Source organism: Somniosus microcephalus, chromosome 26, assembly GCF_052327205.1.
Source record: "Somniosus microcephalus isolate GS21.2 chromosome 26, FLI_Smic_1.0, whole genome shotgun sequence".
Classification (NCBI taxonomy): Eukaryota; Metazoa; Chordata; class Chondrichthyes; order Squaliformes; family Somniosidae; genus Somniosus; species Somniosus microcephalus.
In genome coordinates this window covers 9,314,695-9,337,663 of record NC_141012.1, presented here as the reverse complement: position 1 = coordinate 9,337,663, position 22,969 = coordinate 9,314,695, and the positions used below count along the sequence as shown (strand labels likewise).

The window sequence follows — 22,969 nt, the reverse complement described above, 5'->3', positions numbered from 1 at the left end:
TGGCCTACTCCTGCTCCTATCTTCTATGTTTCTATGTTTCTTTGGCTGTGAAGCACTTTGGGATGTCCTGAGGTCGTAAAAGGGGCTCCCTAACAGCACTGTGGGAGCACCTTCACCACACGGACTGCAGCAGTTCAAGAAGGCGGCTCACCACCACCTTCACAAGGGGCAATTAGGGATGGGCAACATATGCTGGCCTTGCCAGCGACGCTCAAATCCCATGAACGAATTAAAAAAAATTTTTTTAATGCAAGCTCTTTCTTTCTATGTACACTGTCACTGCAGGCAAGGTCAACTGACTGAGCAGAGACTGGGAAATGGAATCTGGGACCGTTTGGTCTCCACGGTTCAGTACCAATCTGCTTGGTCCTTACCATCAAGGCAACTGCACCCCTTAAGATAATTTTTTATGGAAATTACCGGCAAAATTAGACGGTTGCCCAGCAACAGCTCAGCTATGACGATAGCAAAATGTTGGAAACAGCTCAGCTATGTTTGCATGGAATGTGTCTACAACATGACATTTGGAAACTGGTTTTACCAGCTGAGTAACTCTCGTGATTGCGCTATGAAAATAGAGCTCATCGTGTATTATAATGCTGGTTGCATTATCTCTGCAGTGTGACACAGGGCTGAGCACTTAGTCTAAAGCCAGGCACCGAAACACTCTCCCGCACACATGAGCTGCTGACAGTCATGAACCGCGTGTGCTGAAAACCTTCAGTGATGGTAAGATTCTAAATTTGAGAAATTTAAATCGAGTGTTTCCGAAGTATTAATTGTTATATTCAAATAAAACTTTTCTTTAGAGGAGTTTAAATTGAAAGTGCTGGATGTGCTCAGCCAGTCAGTCTGCATCTGAAAGTGAACAGATAAGCTGACATTTCAGGTGGACACTATCCACTGGTTCTAATGAGGGATCTTTACCCAAAGTGATAAGCTGCTCCTTTCTCTTAAGTGTTGAGCATGTATTTCCAAGCATTATATTGCAGTCGAGCTTCAAGTTAAAGGTGTCAGCTGTGGCTCACTGGGTAGCGCTCTCTCGCCTCTGAGTCAGAAGGTTGTGGGGTCAGAGTCCTCACCCCAGAGACTTGAGCACAAAAATCTAAGCTGACACTCCCAGTGCAGTGCTGAGGGAGTGCTGCACTGTCAAAGGTGCCGTCTTTCGGATGTCGACATTAAGCCGAGGCCCCATCTGCCCTCTCGGGTGGACGTAAAAGATCCCATGGCCACTATTTCGAAGCATTTCTCCTGACCAATTTTTATCCCTCAACCAACATCACTAAAACAGATGATCTGGTCATTAACACATTGCTGTTTGTGGGAGCTTGCTGTGTGCAAATTGGCTGCTGCGTTTTCTACATTACAACAGTGACTACACTTCAAAAGTCTCATCTGAAAGACGGCACCTCCGACAGTGCAGCACTCCCTCAGTACTGCACTGAGTGTCAGCCTAGATTTTGTGCTCAAGTCTCTGGAGTTTGAACCCACAACCATAAGCTTATAATGCTACTTGTAAATTGCCTGTGGCAATGCCCACACAGTTCATGCAGTTCAGTTTATTTTTACACAGTGGATGGCAATGGAATTAATGCAGTTTGGAGAGACAGTTTAGACACTCACTTCACAGAGCCACCTAGTGGCCAGAGCCTACAACTACATCGTGACAGCTGACATTGCAAAGTTGAATGGGACATGTTGGCATAGGAATTTACAATGGTAAATATTGACACAATAGTGCGACCAAAAATCATGAGTGCAGAAAGTAAGGTATGGGAACGGGAAGTGAATGCCTTATGAAGCTCTCTGACATCTCTGTGCTCCTCCAATTCTGGCCTCTTGCGCATCCCCGATTTTAATCGCTCCACCGTTGGTGGTCGTGCCTTCCGCTGCCTAAGCCCTAAGCTCTGGAATTCCCTCCCTAAACCACCCCAGCTCGCTATCTCTCCTCCTTCAAGATGCTCTTTAAAACCTACCTCATTGACCAAGCTTTTGGTCATCTGTCCTACTATCTCCTTACGTAGTTCGGTGTCAAATTTTGTCTGATAATCGCTCCTGCGAAGGGCCTTGGGATGTTTTACTACATTAAAGGCGCTATACAAATACAAGCTGTTGTTGTTGTTGAAAGATTTTTAATAATATATTATGTATGCTTCTACTATATTTGCTTATTAATTTCCAAATTTCTGAATCAACGTTACAGGATTTGAAGGTTGATCCCTCTGGAAGCAGGAGACCTGCCGAACCCCAGGGAGCGTGTCTACCCTTATTAGAACTAACAAAATCTGAAGCATCACCACAGCATTGCTCAGAAGACCCCACCCTGAGTTCCGAATCAATATTATTGGATTCAAAGGATGATCCTGCCCGCGCCGCTAAACCCGCTGAGCCCCAGGGGCAGAGCGTGCCCTCGTTAGAAGTGACAAGATTGGAAGCATCACCCCAGCTTTGCTCAGAAGACCCCAGCCCGAGTTCCGAATCAATATTATTGGATTCGAAGGATGATCCAACCCGCGCCGTTAAATCCGCTGAGCCCCAGGGGCAGAGTGTGCCCTTGTTAGAGGCGGCGACATCCGAAGCACCGCCGTCAGAGGGCCCCTCGGAAGCTGTCCGTCGTAAACGCTGGCGCCGCCGATACAGTAAGTATGGAAAAGCCAATCGCCATGTTGCCACCGTACATGCCATCTAAGATGCCATGGGTTACTTACAGCTGGTTATTCCTAAACTTGAAAGATAGAAAGAAAGACTTGCATTTCTATAGCACCTTTCACAACCACCGGACATCGCAAAGCGCTTTACAGCCAATGAAGTACTTTTTGAAGTGTAGTCACTGTTGTAATGTAGGAAACTTGGCAGCCAATTTGTGCACAGCAAGCTCCCACAAACAGCAATGTGATACCGAGCACATAATCTGTTTAGTGGTGTTGATTGGCCAGGCCACTGGTAATAACTCCCCTGCTCTTTTTCAAAATAGTGCCATGGGATCTTTTCTGTCCAACTGAGAGGGCAGACGGGTCCTGGGTTTAGCGTCTCATCTGAAACATGGCACCTCCGACAGTGCTGCACTCTCTCAGCACTGCACTGGGAGCGTCAGCCTAGACTTTGTGCTCAAGTCGCTGGAGTGGGACTTGAAGGCATCCCTGAGTTCTGCAGTCTCATTAAACTCTAACCTGTAGACATCATGCTTGACACCAGAAGGTCTGGATGATAGTTCAGGTGGCATGTAACTAACAGTCCCTCTCACCGCAGAAGTGTAGTCACTGTAGGAAAGTTAAGCTTATTAATCGATCCACCATTGGCGGCCGTGCCTTCAGCTTCTCAGGTCCCTAAGCTCTGGAATTCCCGCCCTAAACCTCTCCACCTCTCCACCCCTTTCTCCTCCTTTAAGATGCTTCGTATAACCTACCTTTCTAACAAAAGCTTTTGGCCACCTGTCCCAATATCTCCTTATGTGGCTCGGTGTCCATGTTTGTTTAAAATCACTCCTGTGAAGCACCTTGGGACGTTTGACTGTGTGGACGGCGCTATAAAAATACAATTTGTTGTGATATTACATGACCTTGGATGACCTAGGGACCATGATCTCCATTTTATACTGTCCGCTTTCTTCACTAGAAGCAAGATATCCCTACATTCTAATGTGCACATAGAAAGCACCGTGTATAGACGTAGAAGACCTTAGCTGTGTTAATTTTTTTCATTCACCAGCTCCTGATCATGTACAGATTAGGAACATAGGAATTTCCAAATAAAAAAAGACCGAGGTCCATCGAGTTCGCATTCTCCCATCCTGGTAGTCGCATGATATAACAATAGTGGAAGTTGTTGACTAATCACAGCGATCAATCTCTATCAATCTACAACAGGCCCAGACACAAGGCGAGGAAAACCCCCAGTGGTGGAGAGCTTTGGGAACCGTTGGTCCAAAGTCACCCGTTCCTCCCGAGCTCACTACACTCACCACACGTCACGTTTTTTTTAATCGCTCCACCATTGGCGGCCGTGCCTTCTGTTGCCGAGGCCCTAAGCTCTGGAATTCCCTCCCTAAACCTCTCCGCCTCTCTCTCCTCATTTTAAGATGCTCCTTAAAACCTATCTCTTTGACCAAGCTTTTGGTCAGCTTTTGTTTAAAATCACTCTTGTGCAGCGCCTTGGGACGTTTTACTAGGTTAAAGGCGCTGTATAAATGCAGGTTGTTGTTGTTGCATCAAGCAAAAGTTGGTGATAGACAGGTTTCCTGCTTAAGAGGGGGGTTGGCTGCATTAAATCCATTTGAAATCTTATTCTCCAGGGCCCCGCAGACGGCCACCCCGTGCAACAAAGAAGATCCTGGTGCTCCTGTGTGCAGTGACCATCTTAGCTATGATTGTAGTTGGAATTTATTTTGTAGGTAAGACAATGAAAAGTTTCTCTGAACATCACTGCGTAAGTTGAGTATTTTTAAAGGGACCGTCTCTAATTTTAAACTATCAACTTGATTAATTACTAGTGTATCCTTACATGTTTTTATCACAAGGCGATTGCCGTTCTTTATTCCTGCAGTGCACGTTCAAGGGGCTGACATCCCAGTGCATCATTTACACTCTACAACAGAACTATATAACTTTACTGAACAACAGTAAATGCAGCTCTAACTTATGTGCCACGGTTCTGTGAAGCATTACAGAGCGCAATTCTCAATGGTGTCGTCTTACCCAATGGGCTGTGGTCATCTCCCTCATCGACCACCAACCTTATTCCTAGATCAGATGTAAAAGACACTTTGAACTGTTACTCTTTGTCCCTCAACACAAAGGACAATGGTGAATGTTGGAAAACATTTTGCCTCTTCCTCTCCTGAAGTGGTTGGCGGTGGGGGACAGCTCCATGAATGCCCAGTGGCCTTCAATGTCTTTCCCAAGTGCCTACTCTTCATGTGTGAGCAGATGTTGCTGAAGAGTGACCAGAACCACAAACTGAATGTATTCCTCCTCTCTGATGGAGGGTAATTGTAACATACCTACTACCCCCAACCCCCGCCCTCTGCCCCCCAGCCCCCTCCCCCCGCCCTCTGCCCCCCACTCCCCCAGCCCCCACCCTCTCCACCCCACCCCCCCACCCTCACCCCCCACCCCCGCCCTCTCCCCCCCACTCCCCCAGCCCCCACCCTCTCCCCCCACCCTCTCCACCCCACTACCCCGCCCTCTCCCTCCACCCCCTCCCCCCACCCTCTCCCCGCCCACTCCCCCAGACCCCACCCTCTCCACCCCACTAAACCCGCCCTCTGCCCCCCAGCCCCCAACCCCACCCTCTCCCCTCACCCTCGCCCCCGACCCCCACCCTCTCCCCCCCACCTTCTCCACCCCCCCACCCCCTGCCCTCTGCCCCCCAGCCCCCACCCTCTCCACCCCACCACCCCCACCCTGTCCACCCCACCCCCCACCCTTTCCTCCCACCCCACCAGCCCTCACCCCCCGCCCTCTCCCCCCACCCCACCAACCCCCACACCCCGCCCTCTTCCCCCACCCCCCGCCGCCCCCCACCCTCTCCATGGCCGCTATCAGTTAACTCTGCAGAGACTGTGGACCAAACCTGGGATCTGCCTGGTCTGTGGAAAAGATTTGTCTTAACCTGGCAACATAGAGACCTGGTAGCTGTGGGCATGGAACCGCCAATCTTATTCTTAGCGCAACACAAAAGCAAAATACTGCGGATGCTGGAAATCTGAAAAGAAAACAAAATGCTGGAAACACTCGGCAGGTCAGGCAGCATCTGTGGAGAGAGAAACAGAGTTAACGTTTCAGATCAATGACCCTTCGTCAGAACTGGAAAAAGCTGGAGATGGAACAGGTTTTAAGCAAGTGTGGGGACAGGGAGAGGGGGGAGGGGAGGAAAGAACAAAAGGGAAGGTCTATGATAGGGCGGAAGGCAGGAGAGATTAAATGACAAAAGGGATGATGGTGCAAGGCAAAAGGGGATAGTAATGGGACAAGTAAAGAAACAAAAGATGGGTCTCGAGGAGGTGTAAATGGCAACAGCAGAATCATTACCTGCACCTGCTGTCTGAAAAAATGGGAGCAGTGATTATGATCTGAAAATTGTTGAACTCAATATTGAGTCAGGAACACGCACCAGATTAACGTGACTTTGGAATTAGTTGGGTTGGGTTTTATTTTTGTTCTTTTTGACACATAATTGATCAACTTATTCACTGAAGACAGATGATTGTGCAAATAAGGTGAGGTAAAAATTTGAATATTCTCATTCCACCCAACTGTCCCAGGAACACTCTGGCACAAGGATAAACATTTCAATCAACGTTTCCACGCCCTACGCAGGCTCCAGCAGCATTTCTGCCGCTCTTTCACGCGCGCTAACAGCAGCTGCCGCACTGGGAACATTCGAACCTGCTCTGGAGTTACATCGAGTTACCTCGAGTGTACAGCACAGAAACAGGCCATTCGGCCCAACTGGTCCGTGCCGGCGTTTATGTTCCTCCCACCCTACTTCACTTAACCCTATCAGCATTTCTTCTATTCCTTTCTCCCTTATGCACTTATCTAACTTCCAATATTCCCCCTCATTTTTTTTTTGGCTGCGGGGCCCATTCACAGTTTCAACTTACCATTGGAGAAGCTGGCCCCGGCTACGTGGGACCAGCAAACAGCCCCATGGCCCCGCAGCTTATAGGGAATGTCGCTAGCCTCCCCTTAAATGCATCTATGCTAGTCGCTTCAACCACTCCCTGTGGTAGCGAGTTCCACGTTCTCACCACTCTCTAGGTAAAGAAGTTTCTCCTGAATTCCCTATTGGATTTATTAGTGACTATCTTATATTTATGATCCCTAGTTTGGGACTCACCCCCCACAAGTGAAAACGTTTTCTCTACGATTACCCTATCAAACCCTTTCATAATCTGAAAGACCTCTGACAGGTGCTGTCTTTATATTACAGTACAGGCACAGAGGGTATCCCTGAGCCCAGCAGGACTGTAATATATAGTGAGATGGCACTAGTACCCAGCTCACACAGAGTGCCACCTCAGGTCCTGGGGACATGGCGGCACCATGAGCAGATGGAAGTGCTTGTGTTGAATAAAGACGCAGGACACAAGGGCATGGAGTCTCCTCCGCATTTGTGCCCGGATACACCAGTGAATTGGACGCAAATCAATTACGCATAGTGACATAAGAAAACTACTAGGCACTTGGTCTAAGCGTTAAACAAAGCTTTAATCAACTGTTTTACAACATGGAGATCTAGTTGTGTCCTTCACTAGTTCCTGTTAAGAATGCCCTGCGCAAGCTGGGCCCGTGCCCGAGTATTTATACTCTCCCTGGACAGCACCACCCATAGGCCGCTCAGTATTATTTCATAAGTCTTTCTTTCATGAATGACTGATTCATGTCACATAGGGACATAGGAAGAGGAGGAGGCCATTCAGCCCCTCGAGCCTGTTCCGCACCATTCAATGAGATCATGACTGATCTGTATCCTAACTCCACCCACCCACCTTGGCTCCATATCCCTTTATACCCTTGGCTAGCAAAAACCTATCGATCTCAGATTTTTAAATTATTAATGGAGCTAGCATCTACTGCTTTTTGTGGGAGAGGGTTCCACATTTCTACCACCCTTTGCCTGAAGAAGTGTTTCCTAACTTCTCCCCTGAATGGCACTGGCTCTGATTTTAAGGTTATGTCCCCTTGTCCTAGACTCCCCTACCAGCGGCATAAAAGATCGCAGGCTTTTGAGCTAAAGTGAGCTATCCTTGTAACTACAGTACGCCCAAGGGGCCGAGATAGAGTGGAGAGGAAGGACCTATTTCCCTTAGCAGAGGGGTCGATAATCAGGGGGCATAGATTTAAAGTCATTGGTAGGAGGTTTAGAGGGGAATTGAGGAGAACTTCTTTCTCCCAGAGGGTGGTGGGGGTCTGGAGCTCACTGCCTGAAAGGGTGGTCGAGGCAGAAACCCTCATCACATTTGCAAAGTACTTGGATATGCACTTGAAGTGCCGTAACCTACAGGGCTACGGACCAAGAGCTGGAAAGTGGGATTAGGCTGGAGAGCTCTTTGTTGGCCGGCACGGACAAGATGGGCCGAATGGCCTCCTTCTGTGCCATAAATTTCTATGATTCTATGAAGTCTCCTCGCTGTTCAATGACGCTATGATTCAGGTGCAAAATGTGGAATGGATGGGTGTACTACAATAGCCCCGTCTGGCTGAAGCGCTGATGCAATCATCATTTCTTTCCACAACCGCAAGGTAGCGGTAGAATTATTATTGTGCTGCTGCTTTGCAAACACTCCCCGCTTCCAGAAATCTACCGTAGGGCCAGTTTCGGTTGAACTGAACACACCAGAATTATTTTGCCCAAACCCTTTTGTTTCTGGAGAATGTGGCCTTACCCCAATCCAATACAATGGTTTTGATATTTGCCACACTGTTTACATAATGCTGGCAAATGATGAGTTAATGTTGGCAGGATTAGAGTTAGCTCGGTTAGGTCAGGTCAACCTGAATATTGCTGAAGTAATAAAAGTTGAGCCTCCGCCCAAGAGAACAAAGAATCAACACTGCACTGACACGTGGGAGGGAAGCACTTTATGTTGAAGTGGGTTGGGAGGCAAACAAGCTGATAGCAGCCACTCCTAAGCTTACTCGAGATCACGGATTAAGTAAATTTAGACTCTGCAGTTGGCAGATCCTAAAACTCAACAATCAGGAAACTGAATTCAAAGTTGTAATTTAAGTTTCTTTTCATTTATTCATTCATAGGATGTGGGCGTTGTTGGCAAGGCCAGCATTTACTGCCCATCCCTAGTTGTCGTTGAGAAGGTGGTGGTGAGCCGCCTTCTTGAACCGCTGCAGTCCCGTGTGGTGAAGGTGCTCCCACAGTGCTGTTAGGGAGGGAGTTCCAGGATTTTGACCCAGCGACGATGAAGGAACGGCCGATATATTTCCAAGTCAGGATGGTGTGTGACTTGGAGGGGAACTTGGAGGTGGTGGTGTTCCCATGCGCCTGCTGGCCTTGACCTTCTAGGTGGAAGAGGTCGCGGGTTTGGGAGGTGCTGCCGAAGGAGCCTTGGCGAGTTGCTGCAGTGCATCTTGTAGATGGTACACACTGCAGCCACGGTACACCGGTGGTGGAGGGAGTGAATGTTTAAGGTGGTGGGTGGGGTGTAACATCTACTGCCAGTGTGTACCATCTACAACTTGCCAGCAGCAATCTAGGGTCACCAACTCTGATTGGAGGTATTGTTGGACCGCCCATCACCAACAGCCCCGCCCCCACACCTCCCGCCATTGGTTGCCTGACCCGTCCATCCTCACAGTGCCCCGTCTTCCCACAGCCAATTGGAAAGTGAACAAACTCTTTGTTACCTGATTCTAGACTGTCAGCCAAGCAGACTTTTTTCCCCATCTCCAATACTTTTATATCTAATCAACAAAAAGTGTTGAGAAAAAATGAAAAACGAGCACACAATTTTGTTTAATGCATCCTATGGTTTTTCTCCTGGGTTTTTGCTCCCAGCAGTGTCCAGGAGATGAATGTTGAATTCCTGGAGACACCAGGACAATCCTGGAGGGTAGTAGTGTAAATGTCATTGTGGACAAGATTGGGTTCGGCAGCAATGCCCCCACGCCCACTTTCAAACTACCTGCCAACACTCACGGTGTAAGCTCACGTTAGATATTGGTCAGGTGTGAAATCGGCTCTCAAGAGTCAACACCTCCAGGTGTCAGACAAAGTCGGGCCCAGATTCCATGCGAGCAGCGTGCTCCGGAACCAAAAGGCCCGAGGATCGATAGAAATTGGAGGGTAGGGGAGGGAGGGAGAAACGGGGAGGGGAGGTGGGGAGGGGGAGACGGTGAGTGGAGAGGGAGACGGGGATGGGGAGGGGGGAGAGGTGGGGAGACGAGGAGGGGAGGGGAAGACAGGGAGAGGAGGAGGAGACGGGGAGAGGAGGGGGAGACAGGGAGAGGAGGGGGAGATGGGGAGGGAAGGGGGAGACAAGGAGGGAAGGGGAGACACAGAGTGTAGAGGGAGATGGGGAGTGGAGAGGGAGACGGGGAGGGGGAGACGAGGAGGGGAGGGGGTGATGAGGAGGGGAGGGGGATACAGGGAGATGGGGAGGGGATGGGGAGGGGGAGATGTGAGGGGAGGAAGAGGAGTATAATTGATTTTTTAAAGAAAGAAATCATTGTTAAACGTACCTTTAGTTGGAGGCCGCGGGAGCCACTGAGGAATTCTGGTCGGATCAGGATGACCCCGCTCATGTGACTAATATTGTAAAGGGGTCCTTCCACAGGCGCTCAGCTTCTAATTAATGCCTGTTTTAGGCGTCTGCCCAGGATGCTTGAAGAAAGGAAAGGACTTGCATTTCTACAGCGCCTTTCACAACCTCAGGACGTCTCAACGCACTTTACAGCCAATTAAGTACTTTTTGAAGCGTAGTCACTGTTGTAATGTAGGAAACACTTAAAATAGGCCCCGCAAATTTAGCAGTGGGACCAACACCAGCTCAGATCGGGCACGGGCCGTCCCATTGCTAAATTGGAACGCTTTGCGCCCACTTTACGCCCGAAAAACGGGAGCAACGCTCAACAATTTCTCCCGCCCCATTTGATTCCAGGAGGAGTGAGTTTTAATAATTCCTAATTGTTTATTGCCCGCGCTGTGGGTCCCCGCTGGCACTCGCTGCTGCTCCTAATGCTGCCAGTGTTTGTGGCGTCACTCATCACAGGGCAAGGGTAAGGGAGACAGGCGGCATCACCTTGTCAACGGGCAACGTAGGAATTCTGATGGGACGGCCAGTCAGTGATATACGGGCAGGTGGCAAACGAGTTTAATTCTGTGCTGCTGTATAACGCTGTCCTGTGAGATACTCCTTCAAACCTCACATAGCTCATAATTAGAAACTGGTCCAACCAAGTCTCAGCTGTCAAGACCTGCTCTATGAAAGTTACTGACTGTAGCATTTCCACCCCCCCCCCCCCCACAGATTCAGCTGGTCTCCTTAACTCCATGAAGGACACTTTGAATTTTTTTAAATACACATATATACACAAGACTGCAATTATTGACTTTTTATATTTTTATATATTTTTATATATTTTTTATCCACACTTTCGGTTTGTGCCTTTCCCTTTTTTTCTCTCTCTCCCACATGGCAGCTGTCTCTCACTCTGCCAGCGCATTTCACACTTCATCTAGAGCCATTGTCTGTCTCTTTACCTGTCCTATTACCATCTCGTCCCATATTGAATATCTCTTAATGTCTCTTCTTTCGTCCCCTCCCCCATTTCCCAGCCCCCAAACTGCCTTTTAATCTGTTTCATTTCCTGCCCTTTTTTTCTCAGTTCTGACGAAGGGTTTCGACCTGAAACATTGACTCTGTTTCTCCCTCCACGGATGTTGCCTGGCCTGCTGAGTTTTTCCAGCGTTTTCTGTTGTTATTTTGCAATTATTGACTGATTGTTTAAGGGGTCTGATGCACTGACTGGAGAAAACTAGGTGGGGGAATTCAGTAAAACAACTGAAAGAAGCTCTTAAAGCTCCACGAGACAGCTCCCAAATATCTCAAGGCACTTCATCTGCTTTGAAGTCCAGGTAAACACAGCAGCCAATGTGTACAAAGCAATGAGATAAATGACCGCTTAACGGGGTAGATCTTGACTTTGTGCAATAGGGTAAACCGGGTGACGTAAGAAAACTACTCGGCACTTGGTCTGAGTATTAAACTAGGCTTTAATCAACTGTTTTTCAACATGGAGATCTAGTTGTGTCCTTCACTAGTTCCTGTTAAAGAATGTCCTGAGCAAGCTGGGCCCATGCCCGAGTATTTATACTCTCCCTGGACAGCGCCACCAGCAGGCCACCCAGTATCACTTCATAAGTCATTTCCACATGAATGACTGATTCATGTCACCGAGTGCCAGTGAATCGGCAGCCTGTTTTACAGCTCTCCCCATTTTTATTTCCACTGAAGTCAATCGGGAGAGACGCTGTAAGAGGGGCTGCCGACTCGCTGCCACTTGTTTTTACACTATCGCACAAAGGCAGAATCTACCCCATTCTGTTTCTTCCAACCTGAAGGAAGCTGTGCCATTATCATATTTATTTTAGCATTACTGTGACTACTGCAAAGTGCGTAAGGTTTTTTTTCAGACGACCCTGGCAATTGCCAAATGCATTTTCCGTTTCATGGTTGCACTGATGTGAAAAACAACTTCACTAATCTAAACCTTTCTACAAGGGAACTATGGAGTACCAGGAATAAAATCACTTGGTGATGAGTTAAGTAGACTCGTGTGGAGAATAAACACCAGCACAGATTAGTTGGGTTTTTCCTTCAGCTGGCTCCGACACCGGGAGAACTCGCCGGACCTCTTCAAATAGAGCCAGTGGGAACAGGCCAACATAGGCCGCGGTTTAACAGCTCACACAACGCACCGACCTCAAAGAGGCCGCACTCCCTCAGTAACTGCATCGCAGCGTCACTCTGGATTGTGTACTAGGGCATGAACCCACAACCTCTGACTCGGCGCTGACAGAGCTAGCAACTGAGCTGAGCCTGCACTTTGAGGGGAAAAAAATAAGGAAATGTACAGGAAACCATTCCAGATTTTACAGGGGAAAACTTGGTGAATTTTTCAATTCAAGAAATATCCTTACTTCTGAAACAAATACATTAATTTTTATATATATATATCTCAACATCGAGTATTTATATTGCCTTCATTCTGAGGACAAGCAAAATGAAAGTGCTTCTAGGGTAGTATTGGCCCACACTGAGTTTAAATTATTAGGTTTTATTTAACTGTGAGTGATAATCTTTCAAATAAAAATACCATTGAGCCAAGGTCTTCAATGATCTGATTTAAGAGTGCCCAGGTTTAATACTGCACAAGGGATTGTCAAAACAATGCGATACTGCACCTTGGAGTGATGCAATCTAAATTTTGACATAGTAGAACTTTAAATGTCACACACTCCCTTCATTAGGTGAGTAATGTCAAGGAGCAGTGTTTGTACTGGGATTTATACCATAATATCCTAATTCAAATAGAATTACTCTTGCACACCATTGCACCCCCCCCCCCCCCCCACCCTGCCTCCTCTCCTGAAGGAGAATGTTGATGTGTTACGATCGGCCTCCATTCTCCCGAATGAGTAAGTGGGAAAAAAAATCAACCAGAGTTCCTCCTCTTCTTGATTGACTAACTCCTGCTGGAAAGTGTACATTTGGCTGTCCGGTAAGAATATGATTGTTCGCGAAGGGCGGACGCTTGAATGGAAGTTCCTCTGGTTGGCGCCCATTGAACAGTCCAACAAGGAAGTGGGTGTTGCTGGCAAGGCCAGCATTTATTGCCCATTCCTAATTGCCCTTGAGAAGGTGGTGGTGAGCTGCCTTCTTGAGCCACTGCAGTCCGTGTGGTGAAGGTGCTCCCATAGTGTTGTTCAGTAGGGAGTTCCAGGATTTTGATCCAGTGACGATGAAGGAACGGCCGATATATGTCCAAGTTGGGATGGTGTGTGTCTTGGAGGGGAACTTGGAGGGGTTGGTGTTCCCAGGTGCCTGCTGCCCTTGTCCTTCTAGGTGGTAGAGGTTGTGGGTTTGGGAGGTGCTGCCGAAGAAGCTTTGGCGAGTTGCTGCAGGGCATCTTGTAGATGGTACACACTGCAGCCATGGTGCGCCGGTGGTGGAGGGAGTGAATGTTTAAGGTGGTGGAGGGAGTGAATGTTTAAGGTGGTGGAGGGAGGGAATGTTTAAGGTGGTGGAGGGAGTGAATGTTTAAGGTGGTGGAGGGAGTGAATGTTTAAGGTGGTGGAGGGAGGGAATGTTTAAGGTGGTGGAGGGAGGGAATGTTTAAGGTGGAGGAGGGAGTGAATGTTTAAGGTGGTGGAGGGAGGGAATGTTTAAGGTGGTGGATGGAGGGAATGTTTAAGGTGGCGGAGGGAGGGAATGTTTAAGGTGGAGGAGGGAGGGAATGTTTAAGGTGGTGGAGGGAGGGAATGTTTAAGGTGGTGGAGGGAGGGAATGTTTAAGGTGGAGGAGGGAGTGAGTGTTTAAGGTGGTGGAGGGAGGGAATGTTTAAGGTGGTGGAGGGAGGGAATGTTTAAGATGGTGGAGGGAGTGAATGTTTAAGGTGGTGGAGGGAGGGAATGTTTAAGGTGGTGGAGGGAGGGAATGTTTAAGGTGGTGGATGGAAGGAATGTTTAAGGTGGTGGAGGGAGGGAATGTTTAAGGTGGTGGATGGAAGGAATGTTTAAGGTGGTGGAGGGAGGGAATGTTTAAGGTGGTGGAGGGAGTGAGTGTTTAAGGTGGTGGAGGGAGGGAATGTTTAAGGTGGTGGAGGGAGGGAATGTTTAAGGTGGAGGAGGGAGTGAGTGTTTAAGGTGGTGGAGGGAGTGAGTGTTTAAGGTGGAGGAGGGAGTGAATGTTTAAGGTGGTGGATGGAGGGAATGTTTAAGGTGGAGGAGGGAGTGAATGTTTAAGGTGGAGGAGGGAGTGAATGTTTAAGGTGGTGGAGGGAGAGAATGTTTAAGGTGGAGGAGGGAGTGAATGTTTAAGGTGGTGGAGGGAGGGAATGTTTAAGGTGGAGGAGGGAGTGAATGTTTAAGGTGGAGGAGGGAGTGAATGTTTAAGGTGGTGGAGGGAGTGAATGTTTAAGGTGGTGGAGGGAGGGAATGTTTAAGGTGGAGGAGGGAGGGAATGTTTAAGGTGGAGGAGGGAGTGAATGTTTAAGGTGGTGGAGGGAGTGAATGTTTAAGGTGGAGGAGGGAGGGAATGTTTAAGGTGGTGGAGGGAGGGAATGTTTAAGGTGGTGGAGGGAGAGAATGTTTAAGGTGGAGGAGGGAGAGAATGTTTAAGGTGGAGGAGGGAGGGAATGTTTAAGGTGGAGGAGGGAGAGAATGTTTAAGGTGGTGGAGGGAGGGAATGTTTAAGGTGGAGGAGGGAGAGAATGTTTAAGGTGGTGGAGGGTGGGAATGTTTAAGGTGGAGGAGGGAGTGAATGTTTAAGGTGGTGGAGGGTGGGAATGTTTAAGGTGGAGGAGGGAGGGAATGTTTAAGGTGGTGGAGGGAGTGAGTGTTTAAGGTGGTGGAGGGAGTGAATGTTTAAGGTGGTGGAGGGTGGGAATGTTTAAGGTGGAGGAGGGAGGGAATGTTTAAGGTGGAGGAGGGAGAGAATGTTTAAGGTGGAGGAGGGAGTGAATGTTTAAGGTGGAGGAGGGAGTGAATGTTTAAGGTGGTGGAGGGAGGGAATGTTTAAGGTGGTGGATGGAGGGAATGTTTAAGGTGGAGGAGGGAGAGAATGTTTAAGGTGGTGGAGGGAGTGAATGTTTAAGGTGGAGGAGGGAGTGAATGTTTAAGGTGGTGGTGGGAGGGAATGTTTAAGGTGGAGGAGGGAGTGAATGTTTAAGGTGGTGGAGGGAGGGAATGTTTAAGGTGGAGGAGGGAGTGAATGTTTAAGGTGGTGGAGGGAGGGAATGTTTAAGGTGGTGGATGGAGGGAATGTTTAAGGTGGAGGAGGGAGGGAATGTTTAAGGTGGTGGAGGGAGGGAATGTTTAAGGTGGTGGAGGGAGGGAATGTTTAAGGTGGTGGAGGGAGGGAATGTTTAAGGTGGTGGATGGAAGGAATGTTTAAGGTGGTGGAGGGTGGGAATGTTTAAGGTGGTGGATGGGATGCCTTATCCTGGACTGTTCAATGGGCGCCAACCAGAGGAACTTCCATTCAAGTGTCCACCCTTCGCAAACAATCATATTCTTACCGGACAGCCAAATGTACACTTTCCAGCAGGAGTTAGTCAATCAGGAAGAGGAGGAACCCTGGCTGATTTTTTTCCCACTTACTCATTCGGGAGCACGGAGGCCTATCATAACGCATCCACATTCTCCTGACAGAGATAAGCCAACTCAGCCTAGACTGCAGATCAACTGAATGCTCTTAATTCATGAGGTGTTAGCCGTGGCTCAGTGGGCAGCACTCTCAACTCTGCGTCAGAAGGTTATGGGTTCAAGTCCCACTCCAGAGACTTGAGCACATAATCTTAGGTCGACACTCCCAGTGCAGGACTGAGGGAGTGCTGCACTGTCGGAGGTGCTGTCTTTTGGATGGGACGTTAAACCGAGGCCCTGTCTGCCCCCTCAGGTGGACGTTAAAGATTCCATGGCACTATTGGAAGAAAAGCAGGGGTGTCCTAGGGCCAATATTTACCCCTCAACCAACATCACTAAAGCAGATTACCTGGCCGTTATCACATTGCTGTTGGTGGGACCTTACCAGAGGTATGGCGGGAGATCAGGAGAATCCTCACGGAATCTCAGGGCCACAATGTTATCCTATATATTTCGTGCTCCCCTTTTTCCAATTATGGTAGTGTGCATGAGGAGTGAGAGATGGAGGTCCCAGCCCGGTGAGTTGTCCTGGTAACTAAAAATCTCCTTTCCTTTAATTTTTTGCTTTCATGTTAGTGAGGCATTTGGAGAGACCTATTGAAAACAAAACCTCGATACCAACAGGAGGCAACACACCCACAACTGACTGCAATGGGACTGACACATATGTCAACAGTACAGCTCCAAGCTCAGGTTGGTGATATGTTGTACTTTTGTTGGATAGGACCTGCTTTTATTTGCAAGCACAAAGTGAAGGTTGACTGGGCTGGAGAACTGTTCTGTTCGTCCCTGCTAGCTATTGATATTTCAGCCAATGCTTCTCCTTCTGGTTGGCAAGTGTTGATATTTAAACGGGCCCTTCACACCACTGTGGTAATGAGCTTAATTCTTGGTGACTGATGTTCTGAGTCACACAGGAAGGAAATTAGCGGTGAGCTCCCATCCCCTCCAATAGTTCAGTTGGTTCCAGCACTGCATGGTGTGAAACTGGGCGATGCAGACCAGATAAATCCCAAGGTCAATACTGATCAAGGGCTGTGGTAGGGGTCAGTCTGTTCCTGGAGTGAGTGCTCCCAGAGTGAGTCTGGAGTGAGTGCTCCCAGAGTGAGTCTGGAGTGAGTCTGCTCCCAGAGTGAGCCTGGAGTGAGTCTGCTCCTAGAGTGAGTCTGGAGTGAGTCTGCTCCTGGAGTGAGTCTGGAGTGAGTCTGCTCCTAGAGTGAGTCTGGAGTGAGTCTGCTCCCGGAGTGAGTCTGCCCTTGGAGTGAGTCCGGAGTGAGTCTGCTCCTGGAGTGAGTCTGGAGTGAGTCTGCTCCTGGAGTGAGTGCTCTGGGAATGAGTGCTCCCGGAGTGAGTCTGGAGTGAGTCTGGTCCTGGAGTGAGTGCTCCTGGAGTGAGTCTGTTCCTGGAGTGAGTGCTCTGGGAATGAGTGCTCCCGGAGTGAGTCTGGAGTGAATCTGGTCCTGGAGTGAGTGCTCCTGGAGTGAGTGTTCCTGGAGTGAGTGCTCCTGGAGTGAGTCTGTTCCTGGAGTGAGTGCTCCTGGAGTGAGTCTGTTCCTGGAGTGAGTGCTCCTGGAGTGAGTGCTCCTGGAGTGAGTGCTCCTGGAGTGAGTGCTCTGGGAATGAGTGCTCCCGGAGTGAGTCTGGAGTGAGTCTGGTCCTGGAGTGAGTGCTCCTGGAGTGAGTCTGTTCCTGGAGTGAGTGCTCTGGGAATGAGTGCTCCCAGAGTGAGTCTGGAGTGAATCTGGTCCTGGAGTGAGTGCTCCTGGAGTGAGTGTTCCTGGAGTGAGTGCTCCTGGAGTGAGTCTGTTCCTGGAGTGAGTGCTCCTGGAGTGAGTCTGTTCCTGGAGTGAGTGCTCCTGGAGTGAGTGCTCCTGGAGTGAGTGCTCCTGGAGTGAGTCTGTTCCTGGAGTGAGTGCTCCTGGAGTGAGTGCTCCTGGAGTGAGTGCTCCTGGAGTGAGTCTGTTCCTGGAGTGAGTGCTCCTGGAGTGAGTGCTCCTGGAGTGAGTCTGTTCCTGGAGTGAGTGCTCCTGGAGTGAGTCTGTTCCTGGAGTGAGTGCTCCTGGAGTGAGTCTGTTCCTGGAGTGAGTCTGGTCCTGGAGTGAGTCTGTTCCTGGAGTGAGTGCTCCTGGAGTGAGTCTGTTCCTGGAGTGAGTGCTCCTGGAGTGAGTCTGTTCCTGGAGTGAGTGCTCCTGGAGTGAGTCTGTTCCTGGAGTGAGTGCTCCTGGAGTGAGTCTGTTCCTGGAGTGAGTGCTCCTGGAGTGAGTCTGTTCCTGGAGTGAGTGCTCCTGGAGTGAGTCTGTTCCTGGAGTGAGTCTGGTCCTGGAGTGAGTCTGTTCCTGGAGTGAGTGCTCCTGGAGTGAGTCTGTTCCTGGAGTGAGTGCTCCTGGAGTGAGTCTGTTCCTGGAGTGAGTGCTCCTGGAGTGAGTCTGTTCCTGGAGTGAGTGCTCCTGGAGTGAGTCTGTTCCTGGAGTGAGTGCTCCTGGAGTGAGTCTGTTCCTGGAGTGAGTGCTCCTGGAGTGAGTCTGTTCCTGGAGTGAGCCTGTTCCTGGAGTGAGTGCTCCTGGAGTGAGTCTGTTCCTGGAGTGAGTCTGTTCCTGGAGTGAGTCTGTTCCTGGAGTGAGTCTGTTCCTGGAGTGAGTCTGTTCCTGGAGTGAGTCTGTTCCTGGAGTGAGTCTGGTCCCGGAGTGATCCTGCTCCTGGGAAGCTTCTTTCAATACCCCTTTTGAAGGTAGTGATGACAGAGCGGTTTGATTCAATAGAACTCTAACTCAGGCATATCAGAGAGTGAGATCTTCTTGGAATATTAATGATTTGCGTTCAGTCTCTTTCAGAATTAATACTGAGAACTCCCTACTGGAGATACGTAACCAATCGTGGCAAGTATGGCTTCCTGTGTGCGACGAGAAGTGGAACCCCTCGCTGGGTAAACTGCTGTGCAGATACATGGGACATATCAAGTACGCTGCGATTCCTCGCTCAATATATTATTGTTCTATTTTTAACTCTCACCAAGGAGCTTAACCTTTAACGAACTGGTTTAGTATCAATTAAGGTGCATAATTAGCAAATTATATAGAATTACATAGAACTTACAGCACAGAAACAGGCCATTCAGCCCAACTGATCTATGCCAGTAATTTTATCCTCCTCACGAGCCTTCTCCCACCCTCTCCTTTCCAAGTTTACCCTATCGAACCCCCTTCATAATTTTAAAGACTTCTATCCGGTCAACCCTCAGTCTTCTCTGCTCTAGAGCAAAGAGCCCCAGTCTGTTCAGTCTTTCCTGATGGTTATAACCTCTCAGTTCTGGTATCATCCTCGCCAATCTTTTTTTTATACTTTCTGCAGTGCCTCGATATCCTTTTTATAATATGGCGGCCAGGACTGTGCGCAGTCACTCCGAGTGTGGTCTAACCAAGGTTCTATACAAGGTTAACTTAACTTTTCTGCTTTTCAACTCTATCCCTCTAGAAATGAACCCCAGTGCTTTGTATATTTTATGGCCTTGTTAACCTGCATTGCTAGTTTTAGAGTGGGTTAGAGTGGAGCGGTTATTTTGGTGTCACCCTACTTAATTATTTAGCTTCCCCCCTCACCACCCCCACCCCCACTCCATTTTCCTTGTTAACCTGCATCTCTACTTTTAATGATTTGTTAATCTGTACCCCTCGATCCCTCTGCCGCTCTACCCCATTTAGACTCTTATTTCCCTCTCACCAAATTGGCCTTCGAAAGCCACAGAACAAAGCAACGTGGTGTAAGGGCTGAGATGCACCCGCCCACTCCACCAAAGTTCGCGGGGTCAGAGGGGTGGGGTGTCTCTTCACTTGCGAGCCAATGATGGGCACCCATGTCTCCAGGGGCGACCACTTGCCAATGGCGTCAAGTCAGAAAGTCTGGGGGGAAGTGGCTAGCCCATGGAGGAATGGAAGAGGGGAAGTGTGGGGCTTGTTGTTAAAACAAAAAGAAAGACTTGCATTTCTATAGCGCCTTTCATGACCACCGGACGTCTCAAAGCACTTTACAGCCAATGAAGTATTTCTTGAAGTGTAGTCACTGTTGTAATGTGGGAAACGCAGCAGCCAATTTGCGCACAGCAAGCTCCCACAAGCAGCAATGTGATAAATAACCAGATAATCTGTTTTTTGTGATGTTAATTGAGGGATAAATATTGGCCCCAGGACACCGGGGCTAACTCCCCTGCTCTTCTTCGAAATAGTGGCCGTGGGATCTTTTATGTCCACTTGAGAGAGCAGACAGGGCCTCGGTTTAACGTCTCATCCGAAAGATGGCACCTCTGACAGTGCAGCACTCCCTCAGTACTGCACTGGAGTGTCAGCCTGGATTTATGTTGGATTGTTCCCCCACATAAACCAACCCCCCCCCCCCACCCACCACATAATGACTAACCTGGTAACCCTCATCTGCCTTATGGTGGGGATGCTTATAAATTTAAAAATATTAAGTGGCCCTTTTTCTTCAGGTTCCAAGCCCTGATCGCAACCTGATCATACAAATTCAGTACCCTGTTCCTGCCTTCTCCCCATATCCCTTGATCCCTTTAGCCTCAAGAAATATATCCAACTCCTTCTTGAATATATTTAATGAATTGGCCTCTACTGCCTTCTTTGGCAGAGAATTCCACAGGTTCACCACTCTCTGGGTGAAGAAATTCCTCGATGAGATCCCCTCTCATTCTTCTAAACTCCAGCGAGTACAAGCCCAATCGACCCAATCTCTCCTCGTACGTCATTCCTGCCATCCCAGGTATCAGCCTGGTGCATCTTCGCTGCACTCCTTCCATGGCAAGAACATCCTTCCTCAGATAAGGCGACCAAAACTGCACACAATACTGAAGGTGGGGTCTCACCAAGGCCCTGTACAACTGCAGCAAGACCTCCTTGTTCCTGTACTCAAACCCTCTCGCTACGAAGGCCAACATACCATTTGCCTTCTTAACCGCCTGCTGCACCTGCAAGCTTACTTTCAGCGACTGGTGCACAAAGACGCCCAGGTCTCGTTGCACCTCCCCTTCTCCCAATCTATTGCCATTCAGATAATAATTTGCCTTCCTGTTTTTGACACCAAAGTGGATAACCTCGCATTTATCCACGTTATATTGCATCTGCCATGCATCTGCCCAATCATCCAACCTGTCCAAATCATACTGGAGTTTCTCAGCATCCTCCTCACAGCACACACGCCCACCCAGCTTTGTGTCGTCTGCAAACTTGGAGATATTACATCTAGCTCCCTCGTCCAGATCATCATTAATATATATTGTGAATAGCTGGGGTCTTAGCCTAGTGTTTGGCTATTCCAGCAGACTCCTGTCAAAATTACAAGTGTTAAATATAGGACAACACACAATCTGCAGTGTATTTATGGGATAATAGTCAGCCTGCAGAATGTTATAAACAGAATAATGAATAGTTTGTAGTATGTTATGCACAGAACAGTCTGCATTGAACAGTATTATATACAGGATGACTAAACAGGCTCGAGAGTATCCCAAACAGATAATGTCCAGTATAAATGTATGTACAGGATAGTGCATAGTCTACAGAATATTATATACAGGATAATGCACAGCCTGCGGTGTGTAATATGCAGGATAACACATGGCCTAATGCATACTATACAGCGGCCAAGCTTCATGGAGATTACAATTGAATCGCAAGAGAGCAGACCGTGACTAAAGGCAGCCTGCAACACTTCAACTTCATGTCTCAGCAAAGAGTGACATTGGGGTTTATTCACTAGTAAGAAGGTGTCACAGCTGGTGTAAGTCACACTCACAATCTCAGAGCAGACACTTCATAGAATCAGAGGATTTTACGGCACAGAAGGAGGCCATTCGGCCCATCGTGTCTGTGCTGGTCGACAAAGAGCTCTCCAGCCTAATCCCACTTTCCAGCTCTTGGTCCGTAGCCCTGTAGGTTACGGCACTTCAAGTGCATATCCAAGTACTATTTAAATATGATGAGGGTTTCTGCCTCTACCACCCTTTCAGGCAGTGAGTTCCAGACCCCCACCACCCTCTGGGTGAAAAAAACATCTCCTCAACTCTCCTTTAATCCTTCGACCAATGACTTTAAATCCATGCCCCCTGGTTATTGACCTCTCTGCTGAGGGAAATGTTAAACAGGGAGAGTCTCAAACTTCGGTCACACTTTGCAAAAAAATCAAAATTTGAATCCAAAAGGAAAGTCGATTTGCATCCATACAAAGTGCTGCACTCAAAGCGCAGCGAGAGGGAAAGCAATAGACAGTAGATATTGGTTGTAAATTGACATGGATTAGATAAACTCCAGAAGGTGTAACATCAATCTAAACATTTGTGTTTTATATTCTACAGATACCTGAATTCCAATGTAATGAGTGTGAGCGAGATTAGGCCCAATCACACACGAGGATTCGTTGAAATCACCAATGGGCAGGACAGCGATTTGGAGAACATCTGGAGCTACAGGTGTGCACCAGCCCCTCTGATCTGTGCAGAGTTACAATGACACATGTATCTGCCGAGAGAAGGAGCTGGGAGATAGGGCGAGAAGGTGAATGGGTGGGTGGGATTTGATCATTTTTAAAAACAGACAGCCTTCTTGGACCTCCTCCTAAAAATTCTCATGTTCTTACTTGACTGGCCCCTGACACGGGTTGTCAAGGTTGTATTTGTGCTTTAGGATTAGCATCACAGGTCACTGTTGGTAAAGGATTGACACGTAGGTCACCTTGAGGTCACACAATACAGAACAAACTCCAGAAAATCTTTATTTAGTGAAATTCCCAAGTGAGGTCCACGTAAACCTCAATAATGGTTGATGCACTTACTGGTGCTTGTTTATATGTTTAGTAAATACTATATTCTATTTGATTAATAATGCACGATAGAATGTCAGGATTGCAACAGCCATTTTTCTCTTTGACTCCTTCGAGCTAAGACTCGAAACCTGGAACTCGCTCCCCAAAAAGCTGTTGAGGCTGGCGTGGGGGGGTCAATTGGAAATGTCAAAACTGAGATTGATGGATTTTTGTTAGTTAAGGGTATTAAGGGTTACAGGACCAAGGCGGGTAAATGGAG

General features: G+C 48.3%; 1 protein-coding gene across 1 annotated transcript in view; it reads left to right on the top strand.

Moving 5' to 3' along the window:
- Positions 1 to 618: 618 nt before the first annotated feature.
- The window catches only part of tmprss5 (transmembrane serine protease 5), a 37,847-nt gene continuing 15,496 nt past the window's right edge, over positions 619 to 22,969 (top strand). The window contains exons 1-6 of the mRNA XM_085967797.1: positions 619 to 729; positions 2,204 to 2,639; positions 4,292 to 4,390; positions 16,462 to 16,578; positions 18,707 to 18,842; positions 22,244 to 22,357. Coding sequence (XP_085823923.1) covers positions 727 to 729; positions 2,204 to 2,639; positions 4,292 to 4,390; positions 16,462 to 16,578; positions 18,707 to 18,842; positions 22,244 to 22,357 — 905 coding nt within the window. The 5' untranslated portion in view covers positions 619 to 726. The remainder of the gene's footprint in view (positions 730 to 2,203; positions 2,640 to 4,291; positions 4,391 to 16,461; positions 16,579 to 18,706; positions 18,843 to 22,243; positions 22,358 to 22,969) is intronic.